The sequence below is a fragment of the Apis laboriosa genome, unplaced genomic scaffold (assembly GCF_014066325.1).
Source record: "Apis laboriosa isolate Shangri-la unplaced genomic scaffold, ASM1406632v1 scaffold5_cov152, whole genome shotgun sequence".
Classification (NCBI taxonomy): domain Eukaryota; kingdom Metazoa; phylum Arthropoda; class Insecta; order Hymenoptera; family Apidae; genus Apis; species Apis laboriosa.
Window position 1 is genome coordinate 535,796 of NW_025223857.1, and position 11,139 is coordinate 546,934.

At 23.0% G+C, this 11,139-nt stretch overlaps 4 protein-coding genes across 6 annotated transcripts; 2 read left to right on the forward strand and 2 right to left on the reverse strand.

Moving 5' to 3' along the window:
• Nucleotides 1-592: 592 nt before the first annotated feature.
• On the forward strand, nucleotides 593-2,538 carry LOC122718080 (uncharacterized protein C19orf47 homolog). Its single transcript, XM_043942770.1, has 3 exons — nucleotides 593-925; nucleotides 1,007-2,071; nucleotides 2,166-2,538. The coding sequence occupies exons 1-3, from the start codon at nucleotides 907-909 to the stop codon at nucleotides 2,306-2,308; spliced, it is 1,227 nt and encodes a 408-aa protein (XP_043798705.1). The 5' UTR covers nucleotides 593-906; the 3' UTR covers nucleotides 2,309-2,538.
• A 405-nt stretch (nucleotides 2,539-2,943) lies between these two features.
• On the reverse strand, nucleotides 2,944-5,795 carry LOC122718333 (putative uncharacterized protein DDB_G0282133). Of its 3 annotated transcripts, none has more exons than XM_043943283.1 (4): nucleotides 4,356-5,795; nucleotides 3,703-4,274; nucleotides 3,447-3,592; nucleotides 2,944-3,326 (listed from the first exon to the last, which is right to left on the reverse strand). In XM_043943283.1, exon 1 carries the CDS (start codon nucleotides 5,634-5,636, stop codon nucleotides 4,470-4,472), a length of 1,167 nt encoding a protein of 388 aa, XP_043799218.1. In that variant the 5' UTR covers nucleotides 5,637-5,795; the 3' UTR covers nucleotides 2,944-3,326; nucleotides 3,447-3,592; nucleotides 3,703-4,274; nucleotides 4,356-4,469. The 3 variants fall into 3 exon arrangements, with proteins under 3 accessions (XP_043799218.1, XP_043799217.1, XP_043799215.1); XM_043943282.1 differs by having other exon boundaries at nucleotides 3,703-4,280; XM_043943280.1 differs by having other exon boundaries at nucleotides 2,945-3,326; nucleotides 3,703-4,256; nucleotides 4,356-5,794.
• A 197-nt stretch (nucleotides 5,796-5,992) lies between these two features.
• LOC122718332 (probable cytosolic oligopeptidase A) lies at nucleotides 5,993-9,403 on the forward strand. The gene is made up of 11 exons (XM_043943279.1): nucleotides 5,993-6,281; nucleotides 6,468-6,631; nucleotides 6,703-7,097; nucleotides 7,154-7,310; nucleotides 7,377-7,613; nucleotides 7,704-7,830; nucleotides 7,921-8,305; nucleotides 8,375-8,487; nucleotides 8,579-8,746; nucleotides 8,824-8,955; nucleotides 9,039-9,403. Exons 1-11 carry the CDS (start codon nucleotides 6,175-6,177, stop codon nucleotides 9,319-9,321), a joined length of 2,268 nt encoding a protein of 755 aa, XP_043799214.1. The 5' UTR covers nucleotides 5,993-6,174; the 3' UTR covers nucleotides 9,322-9,403.
• An 84-nt stretch (nucleotides 9,404-9,487) lies between these two features.
• On the reverse strand, nucleotides 9,488-11,139 carry LOC122718315 (syntaxin-8). The gene is made up of 6 exons (XM_043943238.1): nucleotides 11,005-11,139; nucleotides 10,682-10,735; nucleotides 10,408-10,602; nucleotides 10,056-10,321; nucleotides 9,905-9,997; nucleotides 9,488-9,801 (listed from the first exon to the last, which is right to left on the reverse strand). Exons 2-6 carry the CDS (start codon nucleotides 10,714-10,716, stop codon nucleotides 9,638-9,640), a joined length of 753 nt encoding a protein of 250 aa, XP_043799173.1. The 5' UTR covers nucleotides 10,717-10,735; nucleotides 11,005-11,139; the 3' UTR covers nucleotides 9,488-9,637.

Here is an 11,139-nt window from a genome sequence, read left to right on the forward strand (position 1 = left end):
CAAACATAAACATTTTATACCTAGAACGGCAACAATTACATCCATTTCTTCTAAATCGCAATTTTCTATTTCTTAGTTATTTTGAAATTTTTTATTATTTATTATTTCCAATTTAAATAATATATATCCAATTTATAAAATATATATTTAATATAGTAATATAAATATATTAATATAATAATATTATAATATAATAATATTAATATAGTAATATAATATATTAATATAATAATATTTTCTAGTAATAAATTATAATTTTTATTTATTTTATTATAATTTTTATTTATATAAATTATGTATACATTTTTATTATATATTATATAAAATTAATGAATTACAATTTTATTATAAATTTATAATTTTTTTTATATGAAATTATATACATTATGTATATATATATATATATACATTTTATATTTTATAAAAAATTTAAAAATATAAAAATAATTTTATTTCATCAGTGAAAATAATTATTAATACTCATATTTGTCAACGATGTCGCTACGTGTAACTTTTCTATAAACTTTCATCTGAGTACTTTAATTCACTCATGCATTTAGCTTTGTATACATATAGATTTATATACGGGAACGAATGTGAATAGTTCTGAAGTTTCAAGAAATGGAATACCGATGTTTATTATTACTTTTTAACTATATTTTATGATATATTTATCAAAAAAATTATAATTAAACATTTCTTATCATTTATATACTCTAAACGATATCATATATTCGTTTATGAAAATATTCTTTATTTTGAGTGAAGTTGCGTAAGGAATAATAAATTTTGTAAAATATGTAAAATAATATAATTAATTTTTTTTTGCGAATGATTTATATTTAACATAGGAAATTATAAAATATTATTGTTCATTAAGTAATATAAATAACCTAACCGGTAAAAATGGCATCATCATTATCAGGTATTTAAAATTTTCTACAGCCTAATTAATTTTTCAGTTTTGTTCAAAAATTATCATTATAGTTACTATTTCTTTTTATAGCATATTGGGTAAAATTTTTTAAAGGAGCAGGATTTCCCCAAGATGTAGCTACAAAGCATGCAGTTGTGTTTTCCAATAATCGTATTAAACCAGACATGTTACCTGATTTAGACAAACCTAGTCTCAAAGAAATGGGAATTACTTTAATGGGAGATATGATTGCTATTTTGAGATATGCAAAAAAAGTAGTTGAAGAAACAACATGTGAAAGATTCTTAGTTGATACAGAGGATAATATTGGAACACCCAAACCAATAGTTAAAAAAGTAGCAACTAAGGCAACTAGTTCTACTTCTAAAATAATTAATTCTAAACTTAAATCTGATGTATTAACTACAAAGAAGATTGTTAAAATTCCAACCAGTTCAGTTAAAAAAACTGTTATTCCTAAAAAACCTATATCAACATCAGGTGAAATAATTACTGATTTAGCTAATCAAAAGAAACAAACTATTCTTAAAAGAAAATTGAAAGAGGATAATGAATTTGATAGTAATAATGAAGATGAATGGCAAGAACCATCCAAAAAAATAAAATCACTTGATAATAAAGATAATAAAGTTGGATATACTATAATACTTCCAAAAGGATCAACATCTAGAAGTCAACAAATTCTTAAAAAATCTGAACAAAAACGAACTGTATTTGATAGGTTGGGTGATAGCTCTGTAACTAGTACAACAAACCCAACTGAAACATTACCAACATTTAATATTACTGGATTAGGAAAAGATGTTTTTAAAAGATCTGTAAGTGTTTTTAATCGATTAGGAGATAAAGATGCCAAAAAAGACAATACCATGATTCAAACAGGTATATTAAAAAATGGAACAAATAATACAGGAATATTAAAAACTAGAAGTCCTAGTTCAAGAACCTCAATTCTTACAACAAATAAAATTATAAAAAAAAATATGGGCACAATGCGAGCTGATCAAGAAGCAAATAGAAAAGTTATGTCTAATAATGTTACACAATTAGTAAAAACAACTAAAAGAATTTCTTTTAATACATCTTCAAGAGATAACAGAATAATAAAATCCAATATTACATCTGGGAAATTAGGTATATGATTTAGCATTAATAACATTTTTTTTTAACTTTCTATAACTTTTTTTTTATTGTAAAATTTTTAATTCTTTTGAAACATTTCTTACAGCTTCAGAAAGATTAACTTCGATACCGGCAAAAGCACGTTTAGGAGTGATTAAAACAAACGGTGCTAAACAAGTAACTTTCGATAGAATTACGACAGTAGCACACGTGAAAAAACCAGATGTATTTAGTCGCCTTGGAATTTGAATAATCATTTATATTATCTGTTTCTTATTAAATTAATATATATACATATATATATATATACATATATATGTTGTGATCAGAAATTCTTTGTACAAAGTTTATAGTTTCCTACTAAATGAAGATAAGAAAAAAATGATTATTAAGTTATGTTAATTAAAGAGAGAAAAATTAAATGCCGAAATTATTTAAAAAAAATTGGATTATTAACATTTTTTAACAAATTGAAGTATTTATTTCTCTCTCAGTTTGCAATAAAAAAAATTTGTAAATATCATGCAATTTACAATATAAAAAATATCTTACATTAATTACAACAGGAATGAACGCGTTTTAATTTAATAAAGTACATAAAGATTATAATATGTTTTATAATAAAATCATTGATATAATAATTTTAAAATGTAATTGTATAAATGTAAGTAAAGAAAAAAAATACAAAATTTAATTGTTAATATATGTAAAAAAAGTTAATATCAATAGGTTTATTATAAACAAGTAACAAATTTTTATACAAAACAACTTATAATTTTCATTAGAAATTACAAAATACTTAAATCAACAGAGTAATACGTAATTTACATCTATAATTTATATAATTTTCAAATGTATGTTTGTATGTTATCAATAAATAATTTATAATAAAAATATATAAAAATATCATATGTATTAAAACAAGAATACATATATTATAACAATAATAGAATCGATACACTTCTTTTCCTCCAGAAACAAAAAAATATGTTTTTTTACTTATCCTAAGAGACTTAATATTAAAATATTTTGTCATATCGCATAATTTTGTTATAATTTATACAATATAATTTTTCATAATGAAAAATTATGAAAAATCAGAAGGAATAAGATTTTCAATCTTGTAAACTTCTAATTTATATTATATAATTTATGAAAATATTTTATATTATTTAATTATTTAATTCTTTAATTTCAATTTCAATTACCATAAAACTCGATCAGTGGATGGAATGTTCCATATTGGTTGAAAATCCTTGGGATGCAGCTGAAAATTATAAAAAATTCAAAATTTATAATTATTAATAAATTGTACATATATTAACAGTAGTACAATGTTATTCCAATATAAAAAACGAGTATCAATTTATTTATAGTTATACTCAACCTGTTCATTAATTATATATTTTATGTTAAGAGAAGGGGGCGATCATGATTCCATACTTTTCCAACAAGTTTTACTTATAATTGCTCCAAAATACTATGTAACATCAAATGATAAATAGAATGTGTCAGATATGTGCCAAAGCTCAACTAAATAAAATAAATATATTTGTTATGAAACTAACATAATTTATATATATTATATTTTTTAATTTTAAATATATTTTGAATTACGTTAATAAAATTACAATAATGCCTACCTTTTTGCACGATTGTTGCTAGTAAATCAATGCCAAGTGGTACACTATCCTGTAAAAAATAAATAATTATATTTTCAGAGGAACAGAAGTGTTACGATTTAATATTATATATAGTAGGCAAGAGCTTCATTTTATAGCTATTAAAATCAGACATAATAAATATTTCTTTCAAAAACAATTTTTATGTTATTAAATATCATTATTGAAAAGCAGCAATGAAGTAACCTTTGACAAAAGTATTTTGTACTATTACATATTATTAATGATAATTTAAAATTACATAAAAAAATTTATTATTTATAAAATAAAAAGATATATATGCATATACATATATATTATTATGATTATATGCATATATGGAACATAACTTATATGTACATATATACACATATATATGCATATTATATATATGTATATATATACATATGCGCATGTTATATACATAAATAGTATAAATACTAATAACGCAACTTTCGCTCCATGTGAGAAATATTTCTACGACGATTCAGCAAGAGATAGGCAATATGATGCTGACATACATCTTCTTGATATACCTGAAAATATTAATATATCTACTACTATATATACAATAATTTATACAATAATTTCTTTATTATATTCAATAATTATTGAAATAATATAAAATATATTACTTTCATTAATTTTTTTGTATTCCACTGATCGAGAAATATTTCCAAAATCTTTGGTAAACCTCTTTTGTAACTCATCATTGAGTGAACTTATAATAATTATGATCAATTCCCCCTTCAATTTGATCCCGAATTCTTACTATTTAAGTGACAAATGGAACAAAATTCTAAAGATACTTTGTCTGAATTAACATGAAGACAGATTCCTGTATTATCTAAAGTTTGAGATATTTCTTCTGCAGTGAAAAGATTAGATGCATCATTTAAATTATCTACTGTATTCATCATTTCATCACATTTGGGAAGATCTTCAAATATATCCATATTAAAAGAAGATAATTGATCAAAATCGATACCAATGGTATCAATATCTTTCTTTTCATCTACACTGGATAAATCTGTTTGATTAATTGGTAATAAATTATCCAAATCTTTTGTATTATCCATATAATTATCATCAGATGTTATATTAGTAGTTGATGTTATTGTGTCTGTTACATTTTTATTTTGAAGATTGCTCTTATTGTCAACTTCAATATTTTTGGAAACAATATAAGTATGATCTGAATCTAAGAAAGATGAAGAAATTTTATCCATGCTTGAATTCTTACAAGCAAATCTCTTCTGAGAATTAATATAAGATTCACTATTAGAATCTTCAGTCGTATTATGTTCTGTCAATGAATCATTATTGACATTTGTAATAAATATATTGGTATTTTGATTATTTAATATATTCTCCTTCACATTTGTATAACATGTACATTTGTGTTGCGTATTTAATTCATTTGAATATTCAGAAACATGATTTGAATTCAATGAATTCTTTTTTTGTGTACTAATTTTTTGAAGGCCATCATTGATTGTTCTTAGCAATGTAGTAATACTGGTATTATTGTTTAATACACTCTTTAAATAAGCAACTTCACCACTTAATCGTTTGATATCAATACTTTGTTTTTTTATAATATTTACTAAATTTTTGTTCTCTTGCTGATAAAATGATAGTTTATTTTCAATCTTCTCTAAATAAGCTTTTTTCCTAAGTCGATTTTCTCGAGCCATTAAAGCATTTCTATTAAGGCAAGGTCTTTTAGAAGGACCACGGCCTCGCTTTCGTGGTTCCACAAGAATCTCACTTTCAGTTACAGCTGGTTGTTGCGTATTCCTTAATGATTCTCTCAACCTCATTTTATATTTTGATTCATATGTATTATTTTCTTCTGATGAATTTCCCCACTTAATATTATTTCCTCGTAACTTTCCTGACATTGTTGAAGACATCGATTTATGATGATAGTTATGATGAATAAAATAAAATTTTGTGAAAACAATCCAAAATCGTAATATCAATATCACTGTACAAATTAATGATTCGTTATCGTGTACGTCAGAAAATACGCAATTTCTTCCACCCAATTGTATTTAGCCCAATATAAACATACTATAATAGTACGCAATCTTGAATCTCTAAATGTGATGTTTATAGTGGCGCCATCCCAAATGTATTATAACAAATTTAATGATAAGCAAATATGCAATAAAAAAAGTTCATTTTTATTTTTAGATATGATTGATAATTTATATTTTCTTATTTTATTACTAATATTTAAAATTAAAATTCTTCATTTATTTTTTTAAAAATTTAAGTTAAAATATTAAGTTAAAATGTGAATGAAACTACTAGAACTGTCTACTAGAATGAACTTGTAATTCATGACTAAATTTTACTAGTTAAATAGAAAAACGGGATAATTAAATGATATAATAACCAAGAAGAGCGGTTTTTAGTTGAAAATGTAATTTGAGAGATAATAAAAACATGATGTTTTTAAAAAATATAAAAGTGACCTCATTTTATAGTAAAAAAATTATTTTATCTCAGAATAGTCTCCTAAAAATTCCGAGACGTAATGGTTATTTGATTCTGTATGTACATATATCGTATCGCTACTTTATTCACAATAAAAATACTTATTCACAATAAAAATTATACAATTTTATTATTTTTATATAAATTTTTTATGTATAATTTTTTTTTGTACAATTTTTTTAATATATTTAAAACACATTGAAAATGATTTTATTATTTGATAACAATTAATTTAAATTTAGTGTTCCAGAAATTGGAGAAGATTTACCAGGAAAATATCCTCTATTAAAAGAAGATAAAAGTCCGGAATTTACAAATATTACGATAGAAAAATGTATTGCTGTTATTGGAAGACAAGCATTAGAATTTGAAGAAACAATTAAAACCTTGGAAAAACAAATAGAAAGTAATTTTGCTTATTTTATGTATATTCTTATTTTTAATTTAAATTATATATTTTGCAAAATTCGTTTTTAGATGTTAATGATATTTCTTCAGAAAATCTATTTAAAAATATATTAAATCCTTTAGAGGAAATATATACTTCTTTGAATATTACATGGGGCATTTCAAAAACATTATATTTAGGGAATCAGAGTTTAATGCCTACACAATATTATATAAATATTGATGGACGTGCTAGAAGAGCTTCTGCTTCTAAATTTATTAGTGTACCAATATATCAAGCATGTAAAAATGTTTTCAATAACAGTCATAACAAATTAAGTGATGAACAAAAAAGAGTTTTAACAAAATATATATTGGAAGGAAAATTAAATGGATTAGAATTATCTGAAAAGAAAAAGGAACAATTTTCAGCATTGAGATTGTGGTTATGTGATAAAATTAAAGAATATTCACAAAAATTAGAGGTTTGTAAATATGAACAAGTTAAAAGAATATTAATTGTAATTATTTTTTTTTGTAGACTGCTATAAATCATCTTAGTTTTACTATAAGAGATCCTGTACTAGTGAAAGATTTTCCTGAAGAGTTACTGAAATCTATTGCACCAGATTCTACAAAATTTCTTGTTGGACCATGGATAATAACTTTAACTCCAGATGTTGTAGAACCATTTATAGGTATATATTTATTTATAAAATTAAATATTGGTTAATTAATTATATTAATCTTTATTTTTCTATTAGAACATTGTCCTGATCGTACTTTAAGATGTAAAGTGTGGGAAACAAATGTTATTAAAGCATCTGTATTACATGATAAATCAGTACAAACAAGCACAACTTTGGAAGATATTAGACAGAAGAGAAATCAAGAAGCTAATTTGCTAGGATACAAATCATTTGCTGACTTAAGTATGGAAACTAAAATGGCAGCTAGTGTGAAAAATGTTTATCATGTATTGAATACTTTATTAGCTACAGGTAAAATTTTTATTTTATCTACATGTATAATTTTATATAATTAAATTTAAATAAATCAATAACTATAATATTTTACTTTATCTCTAAAAGCTCGTCCTGCTCAAGAATATGAAATTAAAGAACTTCAAGCATTTGCAAGTAAAGAAGGTCTTGAAGGTACACTTCAACATTGGGACATATCATATTGGGGTAGACTACAATTACGAACTGTATATGAGTAAGTATAAGATAATGTTTAAAAATATTTAACAATAAAAAAATATGAATATATATATAATGAATATATAATATATAATATGATTTATAGGTATAAGGAAGAGGATTTAAATAATTATTTTCTTCTACCAAAAGTATTAAATGGTTTATTTGAACTGATTGAAATTTTATTTGATGTAAAAATTATTGAAACCAAAAAAACAGATCTTTGGCATAAAGATGTTCGATTTTTTGATATTTTTGATATAAAGGAATCAACCACTGATCCATTAGGTAGTTTTTATTTAGACCTATATGCAAGGAGAGATGAAAAAATTAGAGCATCACAGAATTCAGGATATACAGTCTCAATACAAAATAAAAGTAAAATATGTAATATAAAACCATTAATTGCATTAATATTCAATTTTCAACCACCTATGAATGAGAAACCTTCTTTGCTTTCATTCAAAGATCTCCAAACGCTATTTCGACAGGTAAATGTATAATATTAAAATAATATTTCATATTATAAATTTTTTTTAATATTAACTTTTTTTATTTAGTTTGGACATGCATTGCATTATTTATTAACAAAAGTGGAATACACAGATATTGCTGGACTTTCATTCATGGAATGGGATGCATTATTTATTTCTGATTATTTTCTTGAAAATTGGTATATTTATTCAAATTTTTGTATTTTTTATAATTCATATTTACATATGTACATACATATGCTTAAAATGTTTTATTCTTTTGTTTTCTAGGTTATATGAACCATTATTTTTGCAAAGAATTTCATGTCATCAAATTACAGGAGAATCATTACCGTTAAGTATGATTGACAAGTTGAAAAATGCAAAAACGCATTTATCAGGTTATAATTTATGCAAAGAATTATATTTATCACAATTTGATTTAGAATTATATTCTAGGTAAGATTGAATATAATAAATATAATAAATATATATATTTATATATTATATTTAATTTCTTCTTAATTAATTTTTAGTAAAGAATTTTGGAATAATATAATGAATCGTTTATGGAAAAAATATTTTGTACTTCCTCCTAATAAAAAGGACAGTCATATATGTTCTTTTGAATCTATATTTAGTGGAAATTGGGCAGCTGCTTATTACAGGTAACATTTTATAAATGATATATATATGTATATATCATACATATCTTTTTAATAAAATGTAAGAAAAAAATTTATATTTTCAGTCATATTTGGTCAAAAATGATTGCTGCTGATTTATATAGTGCTTTTCAAGATGTCTCTTATGAGAACAAAGAATCATTAAAAGCACTCGGTAATAGATATCGCGAATCATTTTTAGTTGTAGGTGGCACTTATTCTGCACGTGAAAATTTCAGAAAATTCAGTGGAAGAGATCCTAATCCAAAAGCACTTTTGAAAACTCTTAACTTAGATATAAAGAGTAATATGTTAGAAACTAATATCGGGATATCTCAAAAAAATAAAACAACGAACAATGAAATATAATTTGTAGATAAAAGATAAAGAAAAAATTTTGTTTCTTATTTAAAAAACTTATTTCATTACAATGTTATATAATTTTAGGGATAAAAACATCACATTTAGATATATAAATAAATATTTATTTTAATTTATATTGTATTTTTTGTTTATAAATATAATATAATTTTTATAATGAATACTGAAATTAGTAAATAGTTAAAAACGTAAAATGCAATAATTTGTAAGAATATAATTTTTATACATATTTACAGAATATATTAAAATTACATTAAAAGAGATACCTATTGTTCTTATATATTATAATCAAATATATTAAAAATTATGGAAGTAAAACAACTGTGATAATACAAATAAAAAGAAAAATTATTACTATCCAATAGCCACATGTACGATCTTTAAAACTAATAGTTCTCACGTGATGTGTCCTGTTAATTAATGATTCATCAGTTCTATCCATATGATCAGCTAGATGATCAATTATTTCTATAAATAAAAAAAATTAAAAAATTTTTATAAGAAATAAGAATCTCAAAAAAATTTATATTATTAAATTTTTAAATAATAAATAATATTAATTTTAATTTACCATTTTGATGATTTACTTCATTACTAATAGTCTGACCAATTTCTTTTTGTCTTGCAATAACTTTACATAACTCCTCTAAACCTTTATTTTGCTCTATAAAAAAATAAAAGAAATAATATTCAGCAATCAGAAAGCATATTAAAATTTCTACCTTCTAAGGTTCTATCTCGTTGTGACATAAGATCAGCAATGGATATTTGTGTATCTATAAGTTTATCATCATCACCATTATCATCATCATCAGCTGCCCAAGAAGTTGTACCTCCATCTGCAAAAGCTGATGTCCCTGATGTAAGTAAATTTGCACGAGAGGAAGCAAAATTATTTGTACGTGCATCACACAACTCTTGTAAATGTACATCCCTACTCTTCAATATTTCTATTTGACGTATTCTTCGTTCTGCTTCTTCAACAGTTCTACATATCTTTGTATTTTAAGAAAAAAATGTTAAAACAATAAATTTTTAATTAAACCTTAATCGAATAACTAAGAAAAAGGATACATGGCTTTAGACTTTAATGCATCATCTACTTTATCTTTAAGTTGTTGAACTTCACGATTATATTGTTTTATACGTATTCGTATATTTGCAGATATACTTGCATATGTTTGCAAAGTTTTTGAATGTTTATTGCGTGCTGTAAATTGTTCCATAATTTCTCTGAAAAGTTTCTCACAAGCATCATATTCCGTTAACCTATATAATTTCATAAATTCTTAAACAAAAATTCAAATTTCAAAGACGGACAAGAAAAGTCAAAATTAGTTATTCTTACCAAGGATCGTTGTCTTCAATATAAACGAGTGCCATTTTTGCGAAATTTTCAAAACTATATTAAAATATTATTCAAATGATATATTACATATAAAATTTTTGTATATTCATTATTAAAGTTATTATTATTATTTATAAGTAAATATTATATTTTTGAATTATGATCTTTTGAAATTGATAAAAGTAAGATAAAAGTAAAAAATCTATATTAATTTTTGTTTAATGTTTCATAAATGAAAGAATACGAATTCATTGACAAATAATGAATTTTTTAAAATTGAGATAAATTATTAATCAAAATTTTTATAAAGTAACGCGATATACCTTATTCAACGATTTATCATCAAAAATGATATATAACTATGAATAAGCGCATGCGTATGCAATAGTAATTAAAGAAAATCATGGAGGGGGTTTAGCATGAAGGAGAAGGGTAAAGAGATCGTCTATAAAAGTGAA